Source organism: Lutra lutra, chromosome 3, assembly GCF_902655055.1.
Source record: "Lutra lutra chromosome 3, mLutLut1.2, whole genome shotgun sequence".
NCBI lineage: Eukaryota > Metazoa > Chordata > Mammalia > Carnivora > Mustelidae > Lutra > Lutra lutra.
Window position 1 is genome coordinate 9177816 of NC_062280.1, and position 25981 is coordinate 9203796.

The following is a 25981-nucleotide window of genomic DNA, read 5'->3' on the forward strand; positions in this document are numbered from 1 at the left end:
CACTTACATATAAGCTTATTTTGAATAGAGTACTCGAAGAGTTAACAAAACACAGGAATTTTAAACATACTTTAAGAGACAGAGAGTCATCCCCAAGAGTAATTAAACTGATTCCCAAATGTCTAGGGATTATAAGATACAGCTCTACATGGTGGGACACTATGGACAGAGAAAACTAACAACAGTTTCAATTATTAGCCTCATTTGAAAGTCACAAAGAAAGATGCTAAGAAATGGAGGTGTTAATTTGAAACTGAGTTGCTTCACACATGGATAAATCTGCAGCACACTCTTAGAGGAGGTAGATGTAAGGATCTGTTTAATCTTAAAACAACAATGGAGAGGTCGTTTAGTGCTTATGTAATAGTACTTACCTGTTATGAAACGATCTAATGGCATCACAGGAGCAACATGAGGGGTGGCTTGTGTGATAAGAAGATTTATCAGATCTTGTTTAAAATTTTTCAGTGTAAGCAATGCTCTTGCAACAAGGCCACCCATAGAATGACCAATTATTGCCACACTTTTTGGAGCAAATTCTTGACCCTATTAAAAAAAAAAAATCACCAAGGCATAGTGAAGTCTTAGTATCATAACAAAAATATTAAACATTTCCCTCTACACATGAGCAATTTTATAGGAAAAAGAAAATTATACTATTTATATAACTTTGCATAAGATACAGAAATACATTTTCATTTACTTGTAATTAGTACGTATACACTATTTTGTATTCTGCCAAATATTTTTAATAGCTATGCTTTGGTTTTCTGATCCCAAATCAGAACACCTGGCCTAGTATATCATGTCTTACAATTTGCTATATTGGATACAAGAGTTGTAATTATATTTGGTGTATACCAGAATATTAGATTTTATAGGATATAAGAATATCATTTATTTAAAATTGAAATCATCACAAAAATTCAGAATTATGGTTACCATGGCAATATAGTATCTAATCATATTGATATATCTTACCAAGTTACCTCTCTATGGTGCATTTGGGTTTAAAAAGAGACCAGCATTCCATAACATTTATTCACCAATAATCATCTATTTTTAAAATAAGCACTGCTTTTTAAAAGTCTTTTGTCTCTATACAGTATCCTCAGTTTCACTACCAAACTTTTGCTTACTGCCCTCCACACTGATCCTTCATCTATGACTTCTCTCCTATCACTATGAATAAACTGGACCTTATGCAGAATAGCATAGTAAGCCTGACACTGCTATCCTTATAATGTACCGAATATAAGTTGGCTCTGGGCTGTAGTCTGGGACCTTAGATTCTGGGTATATTCCCATCATTTCCCAAATAGTAAAATTAAAGCTCACTATGTTAAATCTGTTTTTGCAAAAAATATGGTTTATGCTGAATACCTACTGTCCTTCTGGTTGGGTTTTTGGTACATGTTAGGCACAGGGTATCTATGTGGCCAGGCCCCAGTGAAAAATTAGGGGCACTGAATTTCTCATGAGCATCTCTCATAGACAACATTTCACCCATTACAACTCATTGCTATCCAAATTAAATGCATCTGGTGTGACTCCCCTGTAAGAATGTTTAGAAGCTTACACCTGGTTTCCTCTGGATTTCACCCATCTACCTTTTCTTCTCCTCTTTCTTTTTAAAAAAAGATTTTATTTTTGAGTAATCTCTATACCCAATATGGGGCTTGAACTCACAACCTGAGGTCAAGAGTCACATCCTCTACCAACTGAGTTGGTTGGGCACCCCACCCCAAGCACCTTTTCTTCACTGATGTTGCTTTATATCCTTTCACTGTAATAAATCATAACCATGAGTACAACTATATGCTGAGTCCTATGAGTCTTTCTGGACAATCATCTGGAAATAGTCTTGGTGATCCCCAACACAGACCTGATCTTAGAAAAAGCCAAACTCTCCGTATGTGCTCTGAAATCCTCCCCCTTGGCCTTAAGTACATTACTCCAGCAATTCTTCTCACTTTTTTCTTGCATTGTTATTTCTCCCTCACTACCAAATCATTCTTGCCAGTACGTAAATACAATACTATTTTCCCTTAAAAAAGAAACTACTCCCACTTTGCCCTTAGTGACCACATCTTTCTCTACATATCTATAGCATTACTCATCAGAAAAGCTGCCTATATTACTTGCTGTCCCCAGCTTCTCAACCTCCATACTTTTAAACTCATTCCAACCAGGCTTTCACCTCAACAACACTCCTCCAAAAGTGTTATCAAGTCACCAAGGAATCTAACTGCCAATTCTCAATCCTCATTTTATTTGAACTATCAGCAGGATTTGACATAGATTACTTCTTTTTTAAAAGTATTTATTTTGTTTCCTTGACAATATGATTCTCCTGGTTCTCCTTTTACCTCACTGGCTGCTCCTTTTTAGTTTCCTGCTGTTTCCTTCTCATCTCTCCTCATCTCTTGATATGGGAGTGACTTGGGCCTCAGTCTTTCGGTCTCTTCTTCCACATTTTGACTCCATTATGATCAAATCCAATCTCATGGCCTTAAATATATCCATATCCTGTCAACCCTCAAATTATCATCTCCAGACTGGACCTCTTCTCTTAAGCTCTTACCTTAAACTCCAACTGCATACCAACTATGCAAACCTGTCTAAAACAAAACTTTTTTTTTTTTTTTTTTTTTTTAAGTAGGCTCCACACCCAATGTGGGGCTTGAATTCATAACCCTGAGATCAAGAATGGCATGCTCTACCTACTGAGCCAGCCAGGCACCCCTAAAACAAAACTCTTAATCTCCTACAAATCTGTTCCTCTTATATTCTCCCCCAACTGAGTTAAAGGCATTTCAATCCTTCTAGTTGTTCACCCAAAAATTCTGGGTCACCCTCAACTTTTTGTTTCACATTATCCCTCCACATCTGATCTGCCAGCAAATCTTGTTGCCTTTAAGATTTATACTAATCTTAGGGACACCTGGGTGGCTCAGTGGGTTGGGCCTCTGCCTTCGGCTCAGGTCATGATCTCAGGGTCCTGGGATCGAGCCCACCATTGGGCTCTCTGCTCAATGGGGAGCCTGCTTCCCTCCCCCCTCTGCCTGCCTCTCTGCCTACTTGTGATCTCTCTCTCTGTCAAATAAATAAATAAAATCTTAAAAACAAAACAAAACAAAACAACTTGTAATGGCCTTTGTAAGATTTATACCAATCTTACCATTTCTTAACACCTCCAATGCTACCAACTTGATCTAAACCATTATCTCTTGCCTGAATTACTGCAATAGCTTAACCGGTCTCTTTAATTCCACTTTCATGTCCCTTCAGTTTACTCTGGAAACCACCCAAAGAATAATATCTTTAAGACCTAAATCAGAACATGTCACTCATTTGCTCAAAAATCTCAGCAGTGGCTTTCCATATCATTTCAACTAAAAGAAAAAATTTTTAGACTTGCCTACAAGACTCTATAATTTGCCCTTCCCACCAACTTTTCCTTTACTAACTTATTATATCTGCTTCAGCCATATTAGTCTCCTTGGTGTTTTTTCCAGTATAGCACACGTGTGCTTGCTTCATATTTTTGTTTCCTCTTTTCGGAGTACTCTTTTCCTAGATACTTTCAGGTCCTTTAATTTATATTAAATTGTCTCCTTCTCAACAGTCTTTGCTGGGCATCCTTATTTATAATTGCAGTCCTCTACCCTTTGCTCCTTATGCCCCTTTCCTGTTTTATTTTTTTTTCCTACTATTTATCAATATATAAAATATATACTATCTTATATTAGATAAGATAGTATATATTTTAGATATTGGATAAGATATAAGATAAGATAGTATATATTTTTTTATTTATGCTCTTCACTCTTTGCCTCTCCCCACTAGAACATGAGGTCCATGAGGGCTTGGATTTCTGTTTTATTCACGGCTATAGCTGCATGCAGATTCATGTGATGAATAAATGAGGTTTTCTCCATCTATGTCCTCTCACTTTCCCACACTCAAATCCTGTCCATTCAACAAAATTCAGTTGTCTTGAACTCCTATCGTACCTGGTTGTGATTGTAAAGGAACCTTACTTTCTAAAAGCCTCAATTTAAAATAAAATTTAGTAGTTTTATTATAAATTGAATATGCAGTCACTAGGGAAAACAAAAAATACGGAAGGGAATGACATTTATGGAGATATATCTCACTTTGTAATGACATCATATTTATCTTATAAATATCAGATACATAAAAGGTGCTGTACCTAATTGGGCTTGTCTCCTCCTACAGTATTTAGTACAGACTTAAGCTCAAAAATTACTTGCTATTGAAGTAACTTTTAAATTCTGGCTAATGCAAAGAATCATGCCTAAAGTTTGTTTTCAAGATGCATGGGAATATCACACTGCCTGGATTACTATAGCTACACAGTTATGTTCTCTGCTCAGCAGGGAGCCTGCTTCCCGCACTCGCTCTCTCTCTCTGCCTGCCTCTCTGCCTACTTGTGATTTCTGTCTGTCAAATAAATAAATAAAATCTTAAAAAAAAACCCTCACTTTCCATTTGTTCACTGGTTTTTTAATATTGACCATTTTCCCTGTGATCTGGCTAAATTCAGTCATGAATTCTAATAGTTTTCTGTAAATTCCTTTAAATATTTCTGTATATTTATGTCATTTGTTAATATAGACAACTTTCAATCCTTTTTTATCTTTATTAATTTTATTTCTTTTCCTGCCCTTACTGTACCAACTAGGACCCTCTGTCCTAAGGGATGATAGAAATAGAAAGAAGCTGAAAAATGAAGAAAAAAAAAACTACCTGGTATGAAGCATTAAAGGTATTTATTGTGAATAACATGGAAATTTCACTTTGTGATCACATCTTATTTATCCTATTCAGTAAGTATGTTATCTGATACAGAAACAATTCTTAACCTTTGTATCTATTCCTAATGAGCTGAGTTTTTGCTGTTTTTGTCTTAAATCATGAATGGATGTTGCATGTAGCTGAATGAGCTTCCTTCATCTACTGAGAAATCCTATGATGAATTACAGTGATTGATATTTGAATATTGAACCAACTTTCCATTCCTGGGATAAATCCTATCAAGTCATATTATACTTTAAAATATTACTGGATATTGGGGCACCTGGGTGGCTCAGCTGGTTAAGCGGCTGCCTTTGGCTCAGGTCATAATTCCATGATCCTGGGATCAAGCCCCACATCGGGCTCCCTGCTTGACAGAGAGCCTGCTTCTCCCTCTCTCTGCCTGATGCTCTGCCTACTTGTGCTTTTTCTCTCTCTCTCTGTCAAATAAAGAAATAAAATCTTTTTAAAAATTAAATAAATAAAATACTACTGGATTTATAGCCTAATTTTTTTTTTAAAGATTTTATTTATTTATTTGACAGAGAGATCACAAGCAGGCAGAGAGGCAGGCAGAGAGAGAGGAGGAAGCAGGCTCCCTGCTGAGCAGAGAGCCCGATGCGGGGCTCGATCCCAGGACTCTGAGATCATGACCTGAGCCGAAGGCAGCGGCTTAACCCACTGAGCCACCCAGGCGCCTCTATAGCCTAATTTTTTGTTGAGGATCTTACCTCTATGTTCATGAGGAATACTAGGTCTATTTTCCTTTTAAACAATGTCAATGTCTGACTTTGATAATCTGGGTTCGCAGATTTCTTAAAATGAACTTATACATATTGTCTTTTCTTCTACTTTCTGAGTTTGTATAAGATGGATATTATTTCTTCCTTAAATGTGTCACAGAATTCACCACTGAAGTCATTTAGCTCTAGAGTTTTCTTGGCAGTAAGATTTTTAGTTACAAACTCAAAAAATTTTGAACAGATACAGGCTAGACAGAAATTCTATTTCTTCTTGTGCCTGTTTTATAATTTATGTTTCAAGGGATTTGAGAATACCATTTGAGTTGTCAAATATATTGGCATAATGTTGTTCACAATAATCCTTTAATAGCTTCTTAGTATCTGTAGGCTCTATAAATTTGTATTTCCCCCTTTTTTCTTAATCAACCTAGATATGGGTTTACCAATTTTTAGATCTCTTAGAGAAATCAGCCATTGGTATCACTTTTTTCCCCTCTACTTTTCTGTTTCCTTGATTTCTATTCTCATGTTTGTTTCCTTACATCTACTCTGAGTTTATTTTGTTCTCCTTTCTCTAAGATTCTTATTTTGAAAGATTGGATTGGGGCATTTAGGTGGCTCAGTCGGTTAAGCATCTGCCTTTGGCTCAGGTCATGATCCCAGAGTCCTGGGATCAAGCCCAGCTTCAGGCTTCCTGATCAGTGGGGGGCCTCTCCCTCTTCCTCTGCCCCTCCCCTTGCTTGTGCTCTCTCTCAAATAAATCTTAAATTAAAAAAGAAAAAAAAGAGGAGCACCTGGGTGGGTCACTAGGTTAAGTGTCTGTGCCTTTGGCTCAGGTCATTATCCTAGGGTACTGGGATAGAGTCCCATGTCGGACTCTCTGCTCAGCGGGGAGCCTGCTTCTCCCTATCCCTCTGCCTGCTTCTCCCCCCCTGCTTGTGCTTTCTGTCAAATAAATAAATAAAATCTTAAAAATAATAATAATAATTTAAAAAAGGAAAGGTTGGATCATTGTTTTTAAACCTTGTTCTTCTCTAAGGTAAGCATTTTGGACTACAGTATTTCTTCTAACCACTACTTTTATTTTACAAATTCTGATGATGTGTTTTTATTTTCATTTTATTTTTGTTTCAAGTTTTTATTTAAATTCTAGTTAACATATAGAATGATTTTGATTTCAGGAGTAGAAACTAGTGATTCATCACTTAAATATCACACCTAGTGCTCTTTTATTTCCTTCTACCTATTAATGACAAGAATGAACTACTGAGACATCATCAAGATAAAAAGCTTCTGCACAGCAAAGGAAGCAACAAAACAAAAAGCCAATCTATGGAATGGGAGAAGATATTTGCAAATGACATGTCTAATAAAGCGTTAGGATCCAAAATCTATAAAGAACTCACTAAACTCAATATCCAAAAAAATAAACAGTTAAGAATGAGTGTTAAGAAGACATGAACAGACATTTTTCCAAAGAAGACATACAGATGGCTGAAAGACACATAAAAAGATGCTCTACATCACTTATCATCAGGGAAATACAAATCAAAACCATGATGAGCTACCCCCTCACACCTGTGCGAATGGCTAAAATTAACAACACAAGAGACAACGAATGTTGGCAAGGATACAGAGAAAGGGGAAATCTCTTACACTATTGGTAGGAATGGAAACTGGTGCAGCAACTCTGGAAAACAGTATGGAAGTTCCTGAAAAAGCTTAAAATAGAACTATCCTACGACCCAGCAATTGCACTATTAGGTATTTACCCAAAGGATACAAAAACTTGATCTGAAGGGGCACACATACCCCAATGTTTACAGCAGCACTATCAACAATAGCCAAACTATGAAAAGAGCCCAAATGTCCATCGAATGAATAAATGGATAAAGAAGATGTGGTGTGTGTGTGTGTAGTGCCACAATAATGCCACAGAAATTATGCTGCACCTTCTCAATGCATCATGTCAAGGAGGTTTATGTCAATATGTCTTATAACTGGTGATGTTAATCTTCTTTAAGATGATGTCTGCCAGGGGTGCCTGGGTGGCTCGGTGGGTTAAAGCCTCTGCCTTCGGCTCAGGTCATGATCCCGGTTTCGTGGGATTGAGTCCTGCATCGGGCTCTCTGCTCGTTGGGGAGCCTGTTTCCTCCTCTCTCTCAGCCTGCCTCTATGCCTACTTGTGATCTCTGTCAAATAAATAAATAAAATCTTTAAAAAAAAAAAAAAAAGACCATATCTGCCAAGTTTCTCCACCATAAAGTTATTCTTTCCCTTTGTAGTTAATTAGTTCAGAAAAGATACTTTGAGACCATGTGAATATCTTTGTCCTCCTCAAACTTTCACCCGCAGATCAATCTTGCCTAGAGCAACTATTACTGTGTTCACCTGATGGTATTCTTTTATTTCCTTCTGTCTACTAATGACAAACTGCCAGTTTTTCTAACTCTACAGTATCTTTATTTGCCCTCACTTTGGAAGGATATTTTTGCTGGGTATGCAATTTTACGTTGAGAGTACCCTTCCTAACCCCATCCCCAAGACCTTTCAGATGTTCTCCTGTTGTTTTTGGCTTTCACTATTTCTGATGTAAAAGCCGTGGTATTTTTTATTGTTTACCCTGTTATGTAGGTAAAGGATCTTTTTCCTTTGGGTGCTTTTAAGATTTTTCTCTTTAGTTTTCAACAACTTGACTATGATATACATAAGTGTGATTTTGTGTTTATCCTGCTTGACATTCACTGGGCTTCTTGGATCTGTGGGTTGAAAATTTTGAATCAAAATTGGAAAATTGGAGGCCATTAGTTCTTTATTCTTTTCTCTACAAGTTCTTTCTCTTCTCGTAGAGTTACAATTACATAAATGTTAGACTGCTTGGTTACTGAGGCTCTATCCTTTTCATTCCTTTGTCCTATGTTTTATATCAGATAGTTTCTATTGTCCGATCTTCAAACTCACTGATCTCTTGTTCTGTCGTATTCAATCTGCTTGAAGCCTACCTACTGAATTCTTCATTTTTGAGGGAGAGAGGCAGTGAGAGAATCTTAAGCAGGCTCTACGCCCAGCACCGATCCCGACATGGGGCTCAATCTCACAACCCTGAGATCATGACCTTAGCAGAAATTAAGAGTCGGATGCTTAACTGAGCTACCTACCCAGGGAACCTCTGAATCTTTCATCTCTGATATATATTGTTTCAGTTCTAGATTTTTCTTTTTGCTCTTTTACAGTTCCTATGTCTCTGCTGTGATTCTCCTCTACCTGTTCTCTTGTTAAGCATATCATAAACATAACTTATGTTCAGTTATGTTCAGATAAATCCATAACTTCAGTATTTTTGAGGCTTATGGTTAAGCATTAGGTGGATCCCAGAAGAGCTCCTGAGAGCTAAAGCAGTCTTATATCTAAATTGCATCCTTTCTGGGATCTCAAATGATGTCCTATGTGTTCTGATAAATCTTTCTGTTCTAGCTGATCAGAACTGCTGTTTCCCAGCACATGTGACTTCTGGAATCTCAATTCAGGTCGTAATAACCCAGTAGCTTTCTTCTGCCAGGAGTTTCACTGCAGCGTATGGTGGGAGGCAGGGGCTCACCTCAGTAGGTAGTATAGTAGTATTTTATCCCTGATACTGTTTCAAATGGTTGGCATAGAATGATTTTTGGACTGTTACGCCACTCTTTTTTAAATTTCTCTAAAGATATTGCCCTTTATTCCTTGCACCTGAGGGAGACACACCCCCATCACCTCTTCCCTGGTACTATTGCCTTATAGCTTCTTACCCTGTGTATATGCAGCACTTCATTCAAAGCTGAAAGATGCATATTTCTAGAGCTTCTATCTTGGCCTAGTTCTCCTTTTTCTCATATCCTGCCCACAAATCTAACCACTCCAGTAGCCCCAAACGCTGATCTCTGCATTCTTCAGTTCAGTTACATCAATGTACTCTGCCTGACCTCGACCTACTTATCCCATGGTCTGGGAAATGCTTTCAGGCAGAAAATCACAACAAGCATGAAGCTCATCTCACATGTTTTCCTTCTTTCAGGGATCATGGTCCTTTACTACTTGGTTGTCCAATACCTGAAAACATGTGCTTCAGATATTTTGATTAGTTTTATAATTGCTTACATATGGACGCAGTCTACCCTAATGCAAGTTATTCATAACTAGAGACAGAAACCCACACTAATAGTTTTTAGGAAATTCAATGCGCTTCTAATTAATAAGTTAAAAAAAAATCTTCCCCTAAATTCACAAGAGGTTTCTTTTAAATTCAATTTAAACTTCAAGAACCACGGAGTTCAAAACAACAGCCTCACACACACAAACAATAAACTCTGTTTTATCTGCACTTCAACTTCCATATAAACAAATAAATGATTTAAAATATGGTGAATCCCTTAAAAATGCTAATAGGTGATCACTATTGATTTGCATGTCTGTCTCTTACCTTATAGAGTTTGAGAATTGTTTTAATGCATTCATGTACAAACTTGGTCTGTCTCTGAAGACTTCCACCATACAGTGCCACCAGTTCTTCATTGAAATTCACACTAAAGAAGTCAAAGTGGTACTTGAAGTCAATATCTTCTGCTTTTCTAAGTGCAATAGAACCAACAGAACGAACTGCAGAGGAAAAGTGCAAAGGGTACATTAAGCAAAATTTTTAAAAGTTGCAACCATTCTTGCTTCAAAGTCTCTTAATGAATAACTTTACCCCACACTCTGAATATAAACAACCTACCTCAGGGTGACATCCTTCAGTATCAATTTAGAAGAACAAACCGTTGTTTATATTGTGTGTCTGGTGCCCTAAATGTTTTTTAAATTTTAATTAAATAAAAAGTAAACAGGTCTTTCATTCTTTACCCACTTCCACTTGATTAGGGAAAATAACTAAGGGGAGGAGAATACTTTGAAGAATAAGAAATGTTAGCCATCTGTATGAATAAGTCACACTTGAGGATTTTAAGAATGAGAAAATTCCTACAAGAAATGTATGCTTGGGGCACCTGGGTGGTTCAGTGGGTTAAAGCCTCTGCCTTCAGCTCAGGTCATGATCTCAGGGTCCTGGGAACGAGCCCCACATTGGGCTCTCTGCTCAGCGGGGAGCCTGCTTCCCCCCTCTCTCTCTGCCTGCTTGTGATCTCTCTCTGTCAAATAAATAAGTAAAATCTTAAAAAAAATAAGTAAATAAAAATTAAAAAAAAAAGAAATGTATGCTCATCACTTGGTTAAGATATTTATGCTTGATCTTTTTTTTTTTTACACATGACCTCCAATCCATCCGTAAATCTTATCATCCTCCACTTTCTAAATATATCCCCAATCAACATTTCTCACTACTTCCACCATCTTCTTAATCTAAGCACCATCATCTCTTGCCTTAACTACCCTAATAGTTTCTTCACTGGTCTACCTGCTTCCAGTCTTAGGTTTTGCTCTATAAACCCTTCCACAAAATTTGTAAATTGACTGCATTAATTGGTATTAAAAGTTGCAGTGTATGGTTTAGCAAGCAAAATATCTTTTTGCCATTCCATTTTTTAAACATATACAATTCACATTCTATACAACTTATGTAAAAAGTACAATTCAATGATTTTTAGTATATTCACAAAATTCTACTAATCTAACTTTATTTTTTAATTACCCCAAAAAGAAAACCCCATACTCATTAGCAGTCATTTCTCATTCCTCTTTTCCCCCCAATCCTGGAAAATACTAATTTACTTTCTGTTCCTATGGATTTGCCTATTCTAGACATTTCTTTTTCTTTTTCTTTTAAGGTTTTATTTATTTATTTGACAGAGAGACACAGCGAGAGAGGGAACAGAAGCAGGGGGAGTGGGAGAAGTAGGCTTCCTGATAAGCAGGGAGCCAGATGTGGGGCTCGAGTCCAGGATCCTGGGATCATTACCTGAGCCAAAGACAGATGCTTAACAACTGAGCCACCCAGGCGCCCCTATTCTGGATATTTCTATAAATGGGATCATATATATGGGTTTTTTGGGTTTTTTTTTTTTTATAGATTTTTATTTATTTGACAGACAGATCACAAGTAGGCAGAGAGGCAGGCAGAGAGAGAGAAGAGGAAGCAGGCTCCCCACTAAGCAGAGAGCCCGATGTGGGGCTCGATCCCAGGACCCTGGGATCATGACCTGAGCCGAAGGCAGAGGCTTTAACCCACTGAGCCACCCAGGTGTCCCCATATATATGGGTTTTTAAGACCAGCTTCTTTCACTTATGTTTTCAAGGTTTATCCACATTGTACCAGGTAACTCATGTCATCAGTTAATTAATTCCTTTTTATTATATAAGCTTTAGGTGTGCCGTTTTATAATTCAGCACCTGTATACACTACAAAGTCGTTATCACCACAAATCTATTTACCATCCATCACATACAACTAGTTCCCTTCACTCATTTTGTTCACTCCCAACCCCCTTACCCTTTGGTAACCAGCAGTTTGTTCTCTTTATCTCTGAGTTTATTTTTTATTTACTTTTTTAAAATTCCAAATTTCAGTGAAATCATATGGTACTCGTCTTTTTTGGTCTGATTCATTTCACTTAGCATAATACCCTCAAGGTCCATCCATGTTATTGCAAATGGCAAGATTTCATTCCTGTTATTTGCCTGAGAGTACTAGATCCTTGTTGATAGTAGTCTAACAAGTATAAGATGATATGTAGTTTTGATTTGCATTTCCCTGTTAGTGATATTATCTTCTTATGTGCCTGTTAGTGACCTGTATGTCTTCTTTAGAACAATGTCTATTTATTTTTCAATTGAGCTGTTTTTTGTTGAGTTATGTAAGTTCTTAATATATTTTGGATATTAACCCCCTATTGTATATATGATTTATGAATATCTTATCCCATTAAGTAACCTGCCTTTTCATTTTAATGGTTTCCTTTGCTGTACGGAAGCTTTTTAGTTTGGTGTAGTACCATTTATTTTTATGTTTGTTTCCTGTGCTTCGGAGTGAGATCCACGAAGATGTTGCTATGACCCATGTCAAGGAGCTTACTATATATATATATATATGTATATATACATATATATATATTTTTTAAGATTTTTATTTATTTGACAGACAGCAAGAGAGGGAACACAAGCAGGGGAAGTGGGAGAGGGAGAAGCAGGCTTTCCTCTGAGCAGGGAGCCCAATGTAGGGCTCAATCCCAGGACCCTGGGATCACTACCTGAGCCGAAGGCAGACGCTTAACGACTGAGCCACCCAAGCGCCCCACTGTCTATATTTTCTTCTAGCAGTTATAAGGACTCAGGTCTTATACACAAGCCTTTAATCCACTTTGTGTTAATTTTTGTGTATAGTGGAAGATAGTGGCCTAGTTTCATTCTTTTGCTTATGGCTATCCAGTTTTCCGAAAACTATTTATAGAAGAGACTGTCCTTTCTCCATTGTATGTTCTTCACTTTTTTATCAGAGATAAATTGACCATATATATTCTGGGCTCTCAATTCTCTTCCACTGATTTGTGTATGGTTTGTTGTTGCTGTTATCAATACTGCACTGTTTTGATTACTACAGCTCTGTAGTACAGTTTGAAATCAGGAAGTGAGATACTTCTAGCTTTGTTCTTTCTCAAGACTGCTCTGGCTATTTGGGATCTTCTGTGGCTCCATACAAATTTTAGAATTATTTGTTCTACTTCTATGAAGTACACTATCAGAATTTTGATAGGTGTTACACAGAATCTGTAGATTGCTTTGGGCAGTATGGACATTTTAACAGAATTAATGTTTCCAACCCATAAGCACAGAATAGTTTTCCATTTATTTTTCTTTTCTTTCATTGGTATCTTAAAGTTTTCAGTGTAGAGATCTTTCGCGTCCTTTGTTAAATTTATTCCTAGGTATTTACTCTTTTCAATGCAATTGTAAATGAGATTGTTTTCTTAATTTCTCATTATTTATTAGAAACACCATAGATTTCTGTATATTGATTTTGTATCCTACATAAATAACTCATTTATTAATTCTAACAGCTTTTTTTTGAGTCTTGAGGATTTTCTATATATGTCATCTGCAAATAGTGACTATTTTACTTCTTCCTTTCCAATTTGGATGGCTTTTTAAAATTTTTCTTGCCTTACTGCTGTGGCCTGGACTTCCAATACTATGTTGAATAAAAGTGGTGAGAGTGGGCATCCTTGTCTTGTTCCTAGAATTAGAGGAAAAGTTTCAGCTTCTCACCATTGAGCATAACATTAGCTGTAGGACTGTCATATATGGCCTTTATTATGTTGAGGTACAGTCCCTCTATACCCACTATTTTGAATTTTTATCATAAATGAATACTGAATGTTGTCAAAGGCTTTTGTTACATCTATTAAGATGATATGATTTTCATCTTTCATTGTATTAATGTAATTGTACCATATTGATTGATTTGTGGATAGTGAACCTTCTTCCATCTCTGGAATAAATCCCACTTGATTATGTATGGTTGGATTTGGTTTGCTAATACTTTGCTAAGGATTTCTGCATCTAGGCTCATCCAGGATATTAGCCTGTAATTTTCTTCTTTCATCATTCATTCCTTTTTACTGCTGAATAATATTCCATTATATGTATGTATTTTATTCTTTAGTTGATGTTGGGTTGTTTCTTCATTTTAGTTATTTTGAATAGTATTGCTGTGAACATTTGTAAACAAGTTTTCGTGTGAAAGTACATTTTCATTTTTCTCGGGTAGATACCTATAGCGGAATTGCTAAGCATAAAACTCTATGTTTGGGCGCCTGGGTGGCTCAGTGGGTTAAGCCGCTGCCTTCGGCTCAGGTCATGATCCCAGAGTCCTGGGATCGAGTCCCGCATCGGGCTCGCTGCTCAGCAGGAAGCCTGCTTCCCTTCCTCTCTCTCTGCCCGCCTCTCTGCCTACTTGTGATCTCTGTCAAATAAATAAATAAAATCTTTAAAAAAATAAATAAATAAAACTCTATGTTTAACATTCTGAATAACTGCCAAACTGTTTTTCCAAAGTGGCTCTGACATTTTATATTCCCACCAACAATGGATAAGAGTTTTAATTTCTTCACATCCTCAATGACCCTTGATATTATCTTTTAGATTATAGCTACCCTGGTGGGTATGAAATTACATCTATCCTTATGGTTTTGATTTGCATTTCCCTGATGATTAATGATGTTATCTTTCCTTCTTTCACTCTTGCCCCTTTACAGCATATTTTCTACACAGCAAAGCCAGAGTAATAATTTTTAAAAAATAAATCACACCTACTATACTGTATAGAATTTAAAAATCTGACAATTCTAATGCTGTCAAGGATGTGAAGCAAAGGGAAGTATAATGTAGTATTTCTGGGAGTATAAATTAGCACAGCCAGTAAAAATAGAAGGATACATATAACCTGTGACATGAGTTACATTATAGCATACATCTTACAGAAACATGTGCTTATGTGATCCAAAGTAAGAAAAATGTTCTTTACTTGTAATTACCAATAAATATAAATAACATTAGTATCCAAAGACAGAATATTTAAACTATGGTATAGCCATATAATGGGATAACATTGAGTGAAAAAAATAAATGAATCACAGCTCATACAACAACTTGGATGAATTTTTTTTTTGTTAAATATTTTATTTATTAGAGAGTGAGAGAGAAAGAGAGAAAGAACGAGCAGGAGGAGAAGCGGACTCACTGCTGAGTAAGGAGCTGCATATGGGACTTGATCCCAGGACCCTGGAATAACGATGAGCTTAACCAACTGAGCCACCCAGACATCCCCGAAAGAATTCTTATTATATAAAAGAATATGCCAGTTAATAACCAAAAAGTATATTTGAAATGAAATTACTTCCAGATTACTTGATTGTTATGTCAGAAATAACTGCTATTATCTCCAGGCCAACATTCAACTTGGAATCTATACATAAAGCTTCCCTATCTTCACCTTTCTGTGTTCCCATCAGTATTTCTAGATCTGATTTAAATAGCTCCAAAAGAAAGAAACCAACTTTTTCTCTTGTTTAGCAAAACATAAACCAATTTACTTCTCTAATCAGTATTCTAGGTTATGTTTTCTATACCTTCCATTTTCAACATAACCTTTCTTCTGCTAATTCCCGGATCCCTGTGTCACTTATCCTACCTACTCCATCCTGTTCTTTTTCTCTGTCTTACGTTGTCTAAGTGGTCTTCAACTATTCTTCGTACTCATATTTTTTTCCTGGAGACAATACATCAAATATCTGTGTCTCCCATATGCCTAGCATAGTACCTAGAATATGTATCTGGTAAATTCTTCGACTGAATTTTATAGCTTTCAAAATTACTTCCAAGACTTACCTTGCTTGTAACTTCCAGCATTACCAGGAAGAAAGAGAACTGGAATACCAGTCAAAGGGAGAATTTTGTGTTCTTCAGCATAGGATCCTTCTCCATAAAGATATAATTCATATTCAGGATAGCGTTTTGCCAGTTTCTTTGGAAGTTCTATTTTCTGCAGGGGGGAAAAAAAGGCAATTCCATTTTAATCAGTTGTATTAATACAATTCAGTCTACTGTGCCCAATTCTGAATTATACACATTTGAAACAGTGTAAAAATATTGCTGAAAATAAAACTGCACTTTTACTTTTATTCATATGTAGAACACATCTTGAATTACGTGAGTTTTGAACCATGCAGTCTTCAGGAATACATAAAATGGAACTACCTAGGGGCGCCTAGGTGGCTCAATTGGTTAAGCCACTGCCTTCGGCTCAAGTCATGATTCCAGAATCCCGGCATCGAGTCCTGCATCGGGCTCCCAGTTCTGCAGGGAGTCTGCTTCTCCCTCTCACCTCCCCCCTCATGCTCTCTCTGTGTCTCTCTCTCTCTCAAATAAATAATTTTTTTTTTTAAAAATTGAACTACTTGAAACTCTAATTAATATAAATTACTCAAAATAGTCATTGACAAAAGAAAAACACTGGGGTATGTCAGCAAATTATTTGTTAATATAATTGGAAATGTACTTAATATGGTATCAGTATCAATTATCCTTAGAAATGATGAAGGCTTTCCATTATCAAATCAATTCTTTTTTGCTATTTTAAACTGTTTCATAATGCCTCTCCTTTTACGTAGGCTCAACTGCATCGTCCAGTTGTTACATCACTCAAAGGAAAGTAAGCTTGTTTTACAATGCCGCTTTCTGACCTCTCAACTTAATATGCTTTGACCTGCAATGTGCTTTACAAATTAATATGAACCTTACAGCCATGCCTTGGGTCAAGACATGCACACTCTCCTCACCGTAAACATTCCAATGAGTTAGCATCTGTTTTGGTTTTCGTGGACCAGGTGTATGGTTTGTCAGCAAGCCTTAGACTACTCTGCAATTTATATTATTTTATAACATTTATTTATATTATTTTATAACAAAAAAGCCAGTAATTCATGTAACATCATCCCCAAAAGGTAGGAATCTATAAAAGTGGTGGTAAAGTAACTCCCTTCTGCTTTTTAAACTACAGAAACCATTAAAAATGAAGCCAGTTACATTGAGCAGCAGATTTTATTTAAGCAGACATCAATAGATTTAATGATCTAACAGTGCTGTACATGTGCTTGATAAAAATTTTAAGTACTGAATTTTAAATTTTAAAGCCTGTAAATAGTAGTAACACTGAAAAACCTCACTGTTCTAAAAAGCAGAATTCTGATCATTCATGCACATTCCTGAATATTCCTTTAAAAAAATCAACATAAACAATGTGTTAATAACAACTGAAAATATCTTTAGAAATTGTGAGCTTACTGTTTAAGATATTAGCAATTTTACCCCTCCATATACATATATATATATCTCACATATATAGACTTCAATTCAAAGTTGTCCCAATATTGACTATGCACAATATATAATCAAAATGAAAATGGTGCAATATTTTAAGCACACAGTAAGCAAAAAGAAAACACGTGAGAATAAGTAAACCATTATTCTCCAACTCCTCCCAATTTAGTACACCTTTGGATATGACAGTGAGTATCAGATCATTCTTTTTAGTACATTAGCTAAACAAAGTTTTGAACTAGTTGAAAATTAACATAGAAAAAATAGACAACTATTAGCAAATAGCAAAATTGCATTCCAGAGTTCAAGTTGGGAGTGGCAGGAAGAAACAAGAAGGGCTGTGATCAGATCGAAGACAGAAAAAGTACAGGCATATGGAAAGGATGCTGATGAAGAAAAAGAGGGTCAAGGGATTTAAAAAGAAAACTTTTATAGCAAAAGATCCCATATATTTTAAATTATTTTATATAGATTACTTTAAAAGAGAACCCCTCCCCAAAACAGACCTTTAATCAAAATCAAATTACCTTTATACTTAACTATCTCCACAATCCTGCCTCTGCTGTTCATCCTCTCTTGACTCTGCCTTAGTACAGTTCCTTTTAATCTTTAACCCAGAGCCCTTTCAAAAGACAAAAATTCTAACGAGTTCCCAAGTACTAGAAAAATACTGATTCAAGAAACTATTGTCTTTATGATATATATTTTACTAGTAAATTAAAACTGGAAAATTAAAATATGAGCCCCATAATTAATAAAAAAGAAAAAAAGATTTTGATTAAAATGAATATAGTTTTAAAGATCTTACAAAGAACTCTTCTCAGCCCTTTCCCCATTCCACCCCTAAGGACTCCAGCTTAATAAAAAGACCTAGGGAGAGGTGAATCTTTCAGAATGGTCATAACCTCCATACTCCAATCCGTAGTCCATACTGCTGTCAAGAAAAACCTTGTGGGGCACCTGCGTGGCTCAGTTAATTAAGCATCCGCTCTGGTCAGGATCTCAAAGTCCTGAGAGAGAGCCCTGAGTTGGCCTTCAGGCTGAGTATAAAGCCTACTTAAGCTTTTCTCTCTTTCCCCTTCCCTCTCGCCCTTCCATCCCACTCCACCCCTCAAATAACATAAAATAAAATATAATTAGAAATATCGTGTTAAAACATACACCTCCTATGTTTCCTGATTATATTAATAGATGATAAAGGCCTGAGAGACCCTCTAAAATCTGTCTTCAATTATTCTTACCATTCTTTTAACTTATACATGCTAAGTTTTAAAAATTTTAATATGCTTCAAAATTCAAGACTCAAAGGATGTATAATGAAAAGGCTTTCTCCTACCCCTAGTCCTTTAGCCATCTAATTTCCTAACCAGAAGGCAACCAATGTTAGCAGTTTAAATACTATCCATACCGCTTATACAATGTGTCCTGGTGCCTTCATACCTTCACAAACGCTATTCTTTATTCCTGTAGTTTTCTTGTTTCTGTGCCTCATGAACTATGTGTGTGTGTGTATGTATGTATGTGTGTGTGTGTGTGTGTATCCTCTAATTAACCACATCTTCTCTACAACCTTTGACTACCAAAGATGAACTTGGATGCTTTCTTCTGTGAAGACCCTCATATGCACTTACAGAGAAATTATCATTTAGCACATTATATTTTAACTATCCATTACATCCTGTCTCCCCCACTGTATTATAAAGACATAAAAATTATAAAGACATAAAGGCACAAGGTCTGATTCACCTCTAATTCCCTCACCCATATCCAGTATCTATAGTTATTCAATAAGCTATTTGCTAAGTAAACATCACACTTAATAACAAAAGCATGATTCATGTTTTCCAATATCAACATTTTCTTTCAGACAAGAACAATTAGATCACATATCTGAGGACAGCCAAATAGATTGCTATATAGAAGAAAACAACACAGATGTTTCTTCTCCAATTCTACAATTTGCCTAAGACTGTCTGCTACCAAATAAAAGCTTTGCCTTGCATCATAATAAAGCAAGAAGCTTTAAAGGATAATGTGTATTTTGCCTGGTAGGTTTGTGAGATGTTCAGTTAACTCTGAACAAGCAAATTTTGGAAATCCAAAGGTAGAAAATACTCAAATACTCAAAACAACTTTTTTGTTTAAGATTTTATTTATTTAATTTTTTGAGAGAGAGAGAGAGAGAACAAGCAGTGGGGAGGGGCAGAGGGGGAGAGAGAGAGAGAATCAATCAGACTCTGCTGAGCAGGAAGTCCAATGCTGGGGCTCTGATCCCAGGAGCCCCCCCATCACCACCTGAGGCAAAAGCAGACATTTAACAGACTGAGCCTCCCAGGCAACCCTAGTCAAACAATTTTAAAATCAACACTTCATTTTTACAAATAAGCTCAAATTTCTGCCTCACCTTTAATTTTTAAAATGGGGAATAAAGTTGAGTGTTTCAACTACCTTTCATTTCCTCTAACATTCAGCTAAAGAATATGTAAATAAGCAGTAAAAAAAGAAAAAGGCATCAAGGAGAAAACCCAACAACTATGTCATCTCAAATGCTGGAGTCACTCTGTAAACAATTAGAAAGCTTACTATAAAACGTAACTAAAAATAAACAATACATATAAAATATATTTAGAATATATATTCATTAAAAACCACTGGTTCTTAATAGAATTACCTCAGTTTTCCAGAAATCTCACTACATTTCAAAGTGACTCATTTCTATAGACAGGTTTTAACTGTATTTCTAAAATAACATGACCTGGGGGCACCTGGGTGGCTCAGTGGGTTAAGCCTCTGCCTTCGGCTCAGGTCATGATCCCGGGGTCCTGGGATAGAGCCCCACATCCGGCTCTCTGCTCAGCAGGGAGCCTGCTTCCTTTCCTCTCTCTCTGCCTGCCTCTCTGCCTGCTTGTGATCTCTCTCTGTCAAGTAAATAAATAAAAATCTTTAAAAAAAAAATAAATAAAATAACATGACCTGGTCTGCACAATAAAAGGTCTAAGAATCAAGTATAAATACTGTAATTAATTAAAGAGCGTTTTACATCATAAAAATAAAAATCTACTGAAAAATGCGTATCAGAAACTCCAGCCGCTGTAATTATTACTGTACTGACAAATTATTAACAGTAACCTCAAAAAGGGAATCTAAGTCAAAATAACTAAATACAGACTACTCAACAACTAAAAAAAAAAAAAAAAAGCCAAATAGCTCTTTTGCACTAGCTAATTTTCTGTCTTTCCAGTTAACTTTGAGGCCATGTGCTTTGTTCTCAAAACACTAAGTGATTTCTACTACCGCAGATATTAAAATAGCTTCAATAATTGTAGACAATCTCAAATAAATGGGCATTAGTTCTGTATTGTTCCAGATAATTTTGTTTTAATCAAACTCTTCAACACAATTCAAAACTAAAGTGACCTACTTCAACCTGTTGAGAGTTTCCCAATTATTAAACCACAGAAAAATTAATACAAGGGCTCTATTTTCAGTTAAAAAAAAAAAAACTAAACTAAAAGCCCACGTACTTAACTCTGCATAGCCTCTGAGAAACATAAACCAGCATATGTGCTTAGAAACCGAGACAACAGTAACATGTTAAAATCTCCTGCAATAGCATCTGATAGCAAGTTCTTCCACTCCCTTATAAGCACTGACGCAAAACCGCGATAAAGAGCTCGAAACAGATGAAATCTAAACTAGAATTTTGCCCACAGGGAAAAGACGTTCTTCAGCAATCTAAACCTTAGGTAGTTTTAGGATCTAAATAATAGCATTAATCAAGTAATCTGCTCCTCCATAATGACCTTTACACAGAGAAAATCACGATCTGCATTCTTCACTTAAAAAATATTATTTTTAAAGTATATTTAAAATTAGTTTTATCAGTAACATATTCCAGTACATGTACTTTTTATGGTAGGGAGTTACCATGTGACACGTATTCAGTAACTGGGGGATGCGTTTACAAGTAGGAGAATCATTCAGGAGAAATTTCTTTGGACACTTGTGTAACTTATCACTACAGGGGGTCATGAATGAAATTCTAGACTCCACTGTGCTGACCTGACGAAGCAACTGGGATTGAAAATAGTCAAAACAGAACTGAAGAAGTGGGGGGCGGCGCGCAAGTGCGCGCTCCGGGAAGGCTGGCTCTCTCCTAAATTGCAAACACGGTGAGAAAACAAAAACACTCCGAAACGGATTCTGGATGAACTGCTCAGAGACGACGTGCAGAAACACGGGCATGTACGCACACGCACGGACCCACAACCTACCGAACCCGAGGCTCCGCGAACTTTACGGGAGGGAGACTCAGTAGTTCTCCACTTAACTACTTATCAGGTGAGCCTCTCCCACAGGAGTAAAACCCCGGAGTCGCAAAGGCAGTCTTGGGATCCGGCCACTGCACACTCTGCAGCAGCTCAGCCCCTTTCCAGAAAGGCGAAAGCTGACGTGCAAATCACGGCGCGGGATGGTGAGAATTTAGGCGCGTGGAAAGCAGAGGAGGGTCTGGGGCACCTGTTAAGGCAGGAACGCAGGGAAAATGGGGTCTGGGTTTAGGGAAAGGGGCTGAGGCTGCGTGTCTAGGAATGGGGAGTGGGGTGGGCAGTCGGAAGAATCTATACCTGGGGTTTGGGACCGGGAACGGAGCGGAGGGACAGGGGAGAACTACGAGGGGGGCCGGGAGGATGCTTCAGGGAACCATCTACCTGACACCCCACTGTTGAGAGGACACAAAGGGTTAGGTGAGGGTAGCGGGTGGGGTGGGGGGGGGGGGTCTGCAGAGTCTTCAGGAGCGAAAGAAAACCAGAGACGAGGGTGGCATAAGGAAGCCGAAGAGGCGCGGGAGCCCAAGTGGGGAGAAACCCGCAGGAGGGGCCCGAGTCTCAGAGCGCCCAGGTGAGACAGCCGAACCTCACCTGATACTCCGGGTACTCAAACATATAGCTCATACTGCACTTGTTCTCCTCGAAGCCGAAGAAGACGTCCCACAGCCCCAGGGTTGCCATGAAAACCATAAGGGCATAAAACGCCAGATTCCAGAAACTGACTGACTGAAGAAACATGGTGCCGCCGCCGGCGCGCGGCCCCAAGCCCGAATGAAGCAGCCGAAGAACGCCTAGCGGCGGGCGCCGGAGCGAAGCCGGAGCAGCGCGCGCCTGCGCAGACGCCCCGCCTGCCCAGGCGCCCGCCGCGCAGTGCGCGTGCGCGCAGTCGACCTGCTGCGCCTCCCGTCTGGCATCTGGTTGAGAGAAGAGGTGGCGCTTGCGGCGGGAGCGCGAGTCTGGGGGGGGGGGGGGGGGGGGAGAGAAGGGGGCGAAGCGGGTTGGGCTGCGCGACAGACCGAGGGGGAAGAAGAGGGGTGGGTGAGGAGAAGGGAAAGGAGGAAGGGGGAGGGAAAGAAGAGGCGGGCGCAGGAGCCTCAGGAGAGGGAAGGGCTGGGGGCAGGGAGGGTGGGCGTGTGGGGGGTTAACCTGGAGAGGGGGAGGCGGTTCCCGGTGCGGAGCCGACCCGGCGCTGGCGGGAGGCTATTAGGGCCGGGAGCCATCGGCTGTCGCGTCGGAAACCTCTCTCCCTGCACAGTTTAAAAACCCTTCCCGCTCAGTTCTGAAACGCCTCAGGCCTCTGCCATTTCGGTCCTCCCAGCGGTCACCGAGCGCACCCACAGCCCCCTGGACCAGTTAGCGTGAGGAGGGACAAGTGTGTTTTCCTCCTCTTGGACCGCAGACGTTACCCCGTAGGCGACCGCGATTCAGAGCCGCGGCACCTAAAAAATCACCAGCAGGTCGACAACGTTCGGTTCTCGGTGTAAGATGAAAGCCTGAGTCACAGAAAGCCTCGCTGGTCTTGAAAATGCTACATCAAAGTTTCCGTGACCCCTGACGCTTCCAGCAGATGTCGGGGGACCGGTTCGGCGCTGTCCTGTCTTGCTCCCGGGAACCCCTCTTCGGAAACCGGTTCCACGTCAGTGCGAGGAGGCGGTGTTGCTCGAGCTTCCACCCGGACTCTCAAGTGACTTAATTCGTTTAGAAGAATTAAGTTTGGTTTTGCACAAAGAAGAGAAAAATCAGTTCAAAAACCATAATCACGAATAGCGACTTTAAAACACTCAAATGTTATGAGAAGAAAGACGGTGGTGGGTCATTCTTTAAATCTGACCCAAGAGCAGATGGGTATGTGTGTGTGTGTAGCTAATGGCAACATTTTCCTTAGAATTACTTCTCGCACTGACTAGATTTCATTTCAGTTCGGTTTTACTGATTTTCATGTATTTTTTTCTATGTGGAGGAGGTTTAGCTGATAAAATCAAAGGATTTTAAAACTGAAAGGAAGCTTATGGTTTCTTCTGCAGTCCGGTAACATTCAGATATAAGAGCACCTGGGGTGTGGGGGGAATTAGGGAGGAGTTAGTGTACAAGATGAGAAATCATTTGGAAAAGGATTGAAGTTATGCATAAAAAAGGTAATAAATTCATCGAGTCTGGGAGCTCAGAATGCCTCTTGCTTCCAGCATATCACAACCAGCACACATAAACCAAGGGTGAATCTACACTCTTTTATCCCAGTCCTTCTTAAATTTAATGTGACAAGAATCACTTGGAGATTTTTTTTTTAACTTAACATATAATGTATTATTTGTTTCAGGGATACAGGTCTGCGATTCATCAGTCGTACACAATTCAGAGCACTCACCATAGCCACATACCCTCTCCAATGTCCATCACCCAGCCACCCCATCCCTCAGACCCTCCTCCCCTTCAGCAACCTTCAGTTTGTTTCCTGAGATTGAGTCTCTTATGGTTTGTCTCCCTCTCTGGTTTCCTCTTGTTTCAGTTTTCCCTCTCTTCCCCTATGATCCTGTCTTGTTTCTCAAATTCCTCATATCAGAGAGATCATATGGTAATTCTTTCTCTGATTGACTTATTTCTCTTAGCATAGTACCCTCTAGTTCCATCCATGTCATTGCAAATGGCAAGATTTCATTTTTGATGGCTACATAGTATATATATATATATATATATATATATATATATATATATCACATCTTCTTCATCCTTTCATCTATCAATAGACATCTAGGCTCTTTCCATAGTTTGGCTATCATGGACATTGCTGCTATAAACATTAGGGTGCACCTGCCCCTTTGAATCACTACATTTGTATCTTTGGGGTAAATATCCAGGAGTGCTATTGCTGAGTCCTGGGGTAGCTCTTCTCAACCTTTTGAGGAACCTGTACTGTTTTCCAGAGTGGCTGTACCAGCTTGCATTCCCACCAACAGTGTAGGAGGGTTCCCCTTTCTCTGCATCTTCACCAACATCTATTATTTCCTGACTTGTTAATTTTACACATTCTGACTAGTGTGGTGTGAGGTGGTATCTCACTGAGGTTTTGATTTGTAATTCCCAGATGCCCAGTGATATTGAGCACTTTTTCACCTGTGTCCGTTGCCCATTTGGATGTCTTCTTTGCAGAAATGTCTATTCATGTCTTCTGCCCCCCCCCCCTTTTTTTTTGACAGATCACAAGTAGGCAGAGAGGCAGGCCGAGAGAGAAAAGGGGAAGCAGGCTCCCTGCTGAGCAGACAGCCCGATGTGGGGCTCGATCCCAGGACCCTGAGATCATGCCCTGAGCTGAAGGCAGAGGCTTATCCCACTGAGCCACCCAGGCACCCCATCTTCTGCCCATTTCTTAATTGGATTATTTGTTCTTTGGATGTTAAGTTTGATAAGTTCTTTATAGATTTTAGATACCAGCCCTTTATCTGATAAGTCATTTATAAATATCTTCTCCCATTCTGTCTGTTGCCCCTTGGTTTTGTTGACTGTTTCCTTTGCTGTGCAAAAGCTTTTTATCTCAAAGTCCCAATAGTTCATTTTTGCCCTTGCTTTTCTTGCCTTTGATGATGTCTCTAGGAAGAGGTTGCTGTGGTTGAGGTCAAAGAGGTCGCTGCCTGTGTTCTCCTCAAGAATTTTAATGGATTCCTGTCTCATATTTAGATCTTTCATCCATTTTGAGTCTATTTTTGTGTGTGATGTAAGGAAATGGTCCAGTTTCATTCTTCTGCATGTGGCTGTCCAATTTTCCCAACAACATCTGTTGAAGGGACTCTTTTTTCCACTGGACATTCTTTCTTGCTTTGTCAAAGATTAGTTGACCACAGAGTTGAGGCTCCATTTCTGGGCTCTCTGTTCTGTTCGATTGATCTGTGTGTCTGTGTTTGTGACAGTATCATACTGTCTTGGTAATTACAGCTTTGTAATAGAGCTTGAAGTCCAGAATTGTGATGCTACCGATTTGCTTTTCTTTTTCAACATTCTGCTGGCTATTTGGGATCTTCTTTGGTTCCGTACAGGTTTTAGGAAAGATCCTATCAAAAAGAATTACAGACCAATATCCCTGATGAACACAAACACAAAAATTCTCACCAAAATACAAGCTGGCGTGATCCAACAGTACATTAAAAGAATTATTCACCACTATCAAGTGGGATTTGTTCCTAGGCTGCAAGGTTGGTTCAACATCTGCAAATCAATCAATGTGATACAATACATTAATAAAAGAAAGGAGAAGAA

General features: G+C 38.4%; 1 protein-coding gene across 1 annotated transcript in view; it reads right to left on the reverse strand.

The window, feature by feature from the left end:
• Positions 1 to 22601, reverse strand: part of PGAP1 (post-GPI attachment to proteins inositol deacylase 1) — an 80154-nt gene extending 57553 nt beyond the window's left edge. Inside the window, exons 1-4 of the mRNA XM_047722389.1 lie at positions 22325 to 22601; positions 15915 to 16068; positions 10021 to 10196; positions 375 to 546 (exon numbers count right to left, since the gene is read on the reverse strand). Of these exons, the coding sequence (XP_047578345.1) occupies positions 375 to 546; positions 10021 to 10196; positions 15915 to 16068; positions 22325 to 22471 (649 nt within the window). The 5' untranslated portion in view covers positions 22472 to 22601. The remainder of the gene's footprint in view (positions 1 to 374; positions 547 to 10020; positions 10197 to 15914; positions 16069 to 22324) is intronic.
• Between the last annotated feature and the right edge of the window lie 3380 nt (positions 22602 to 25981).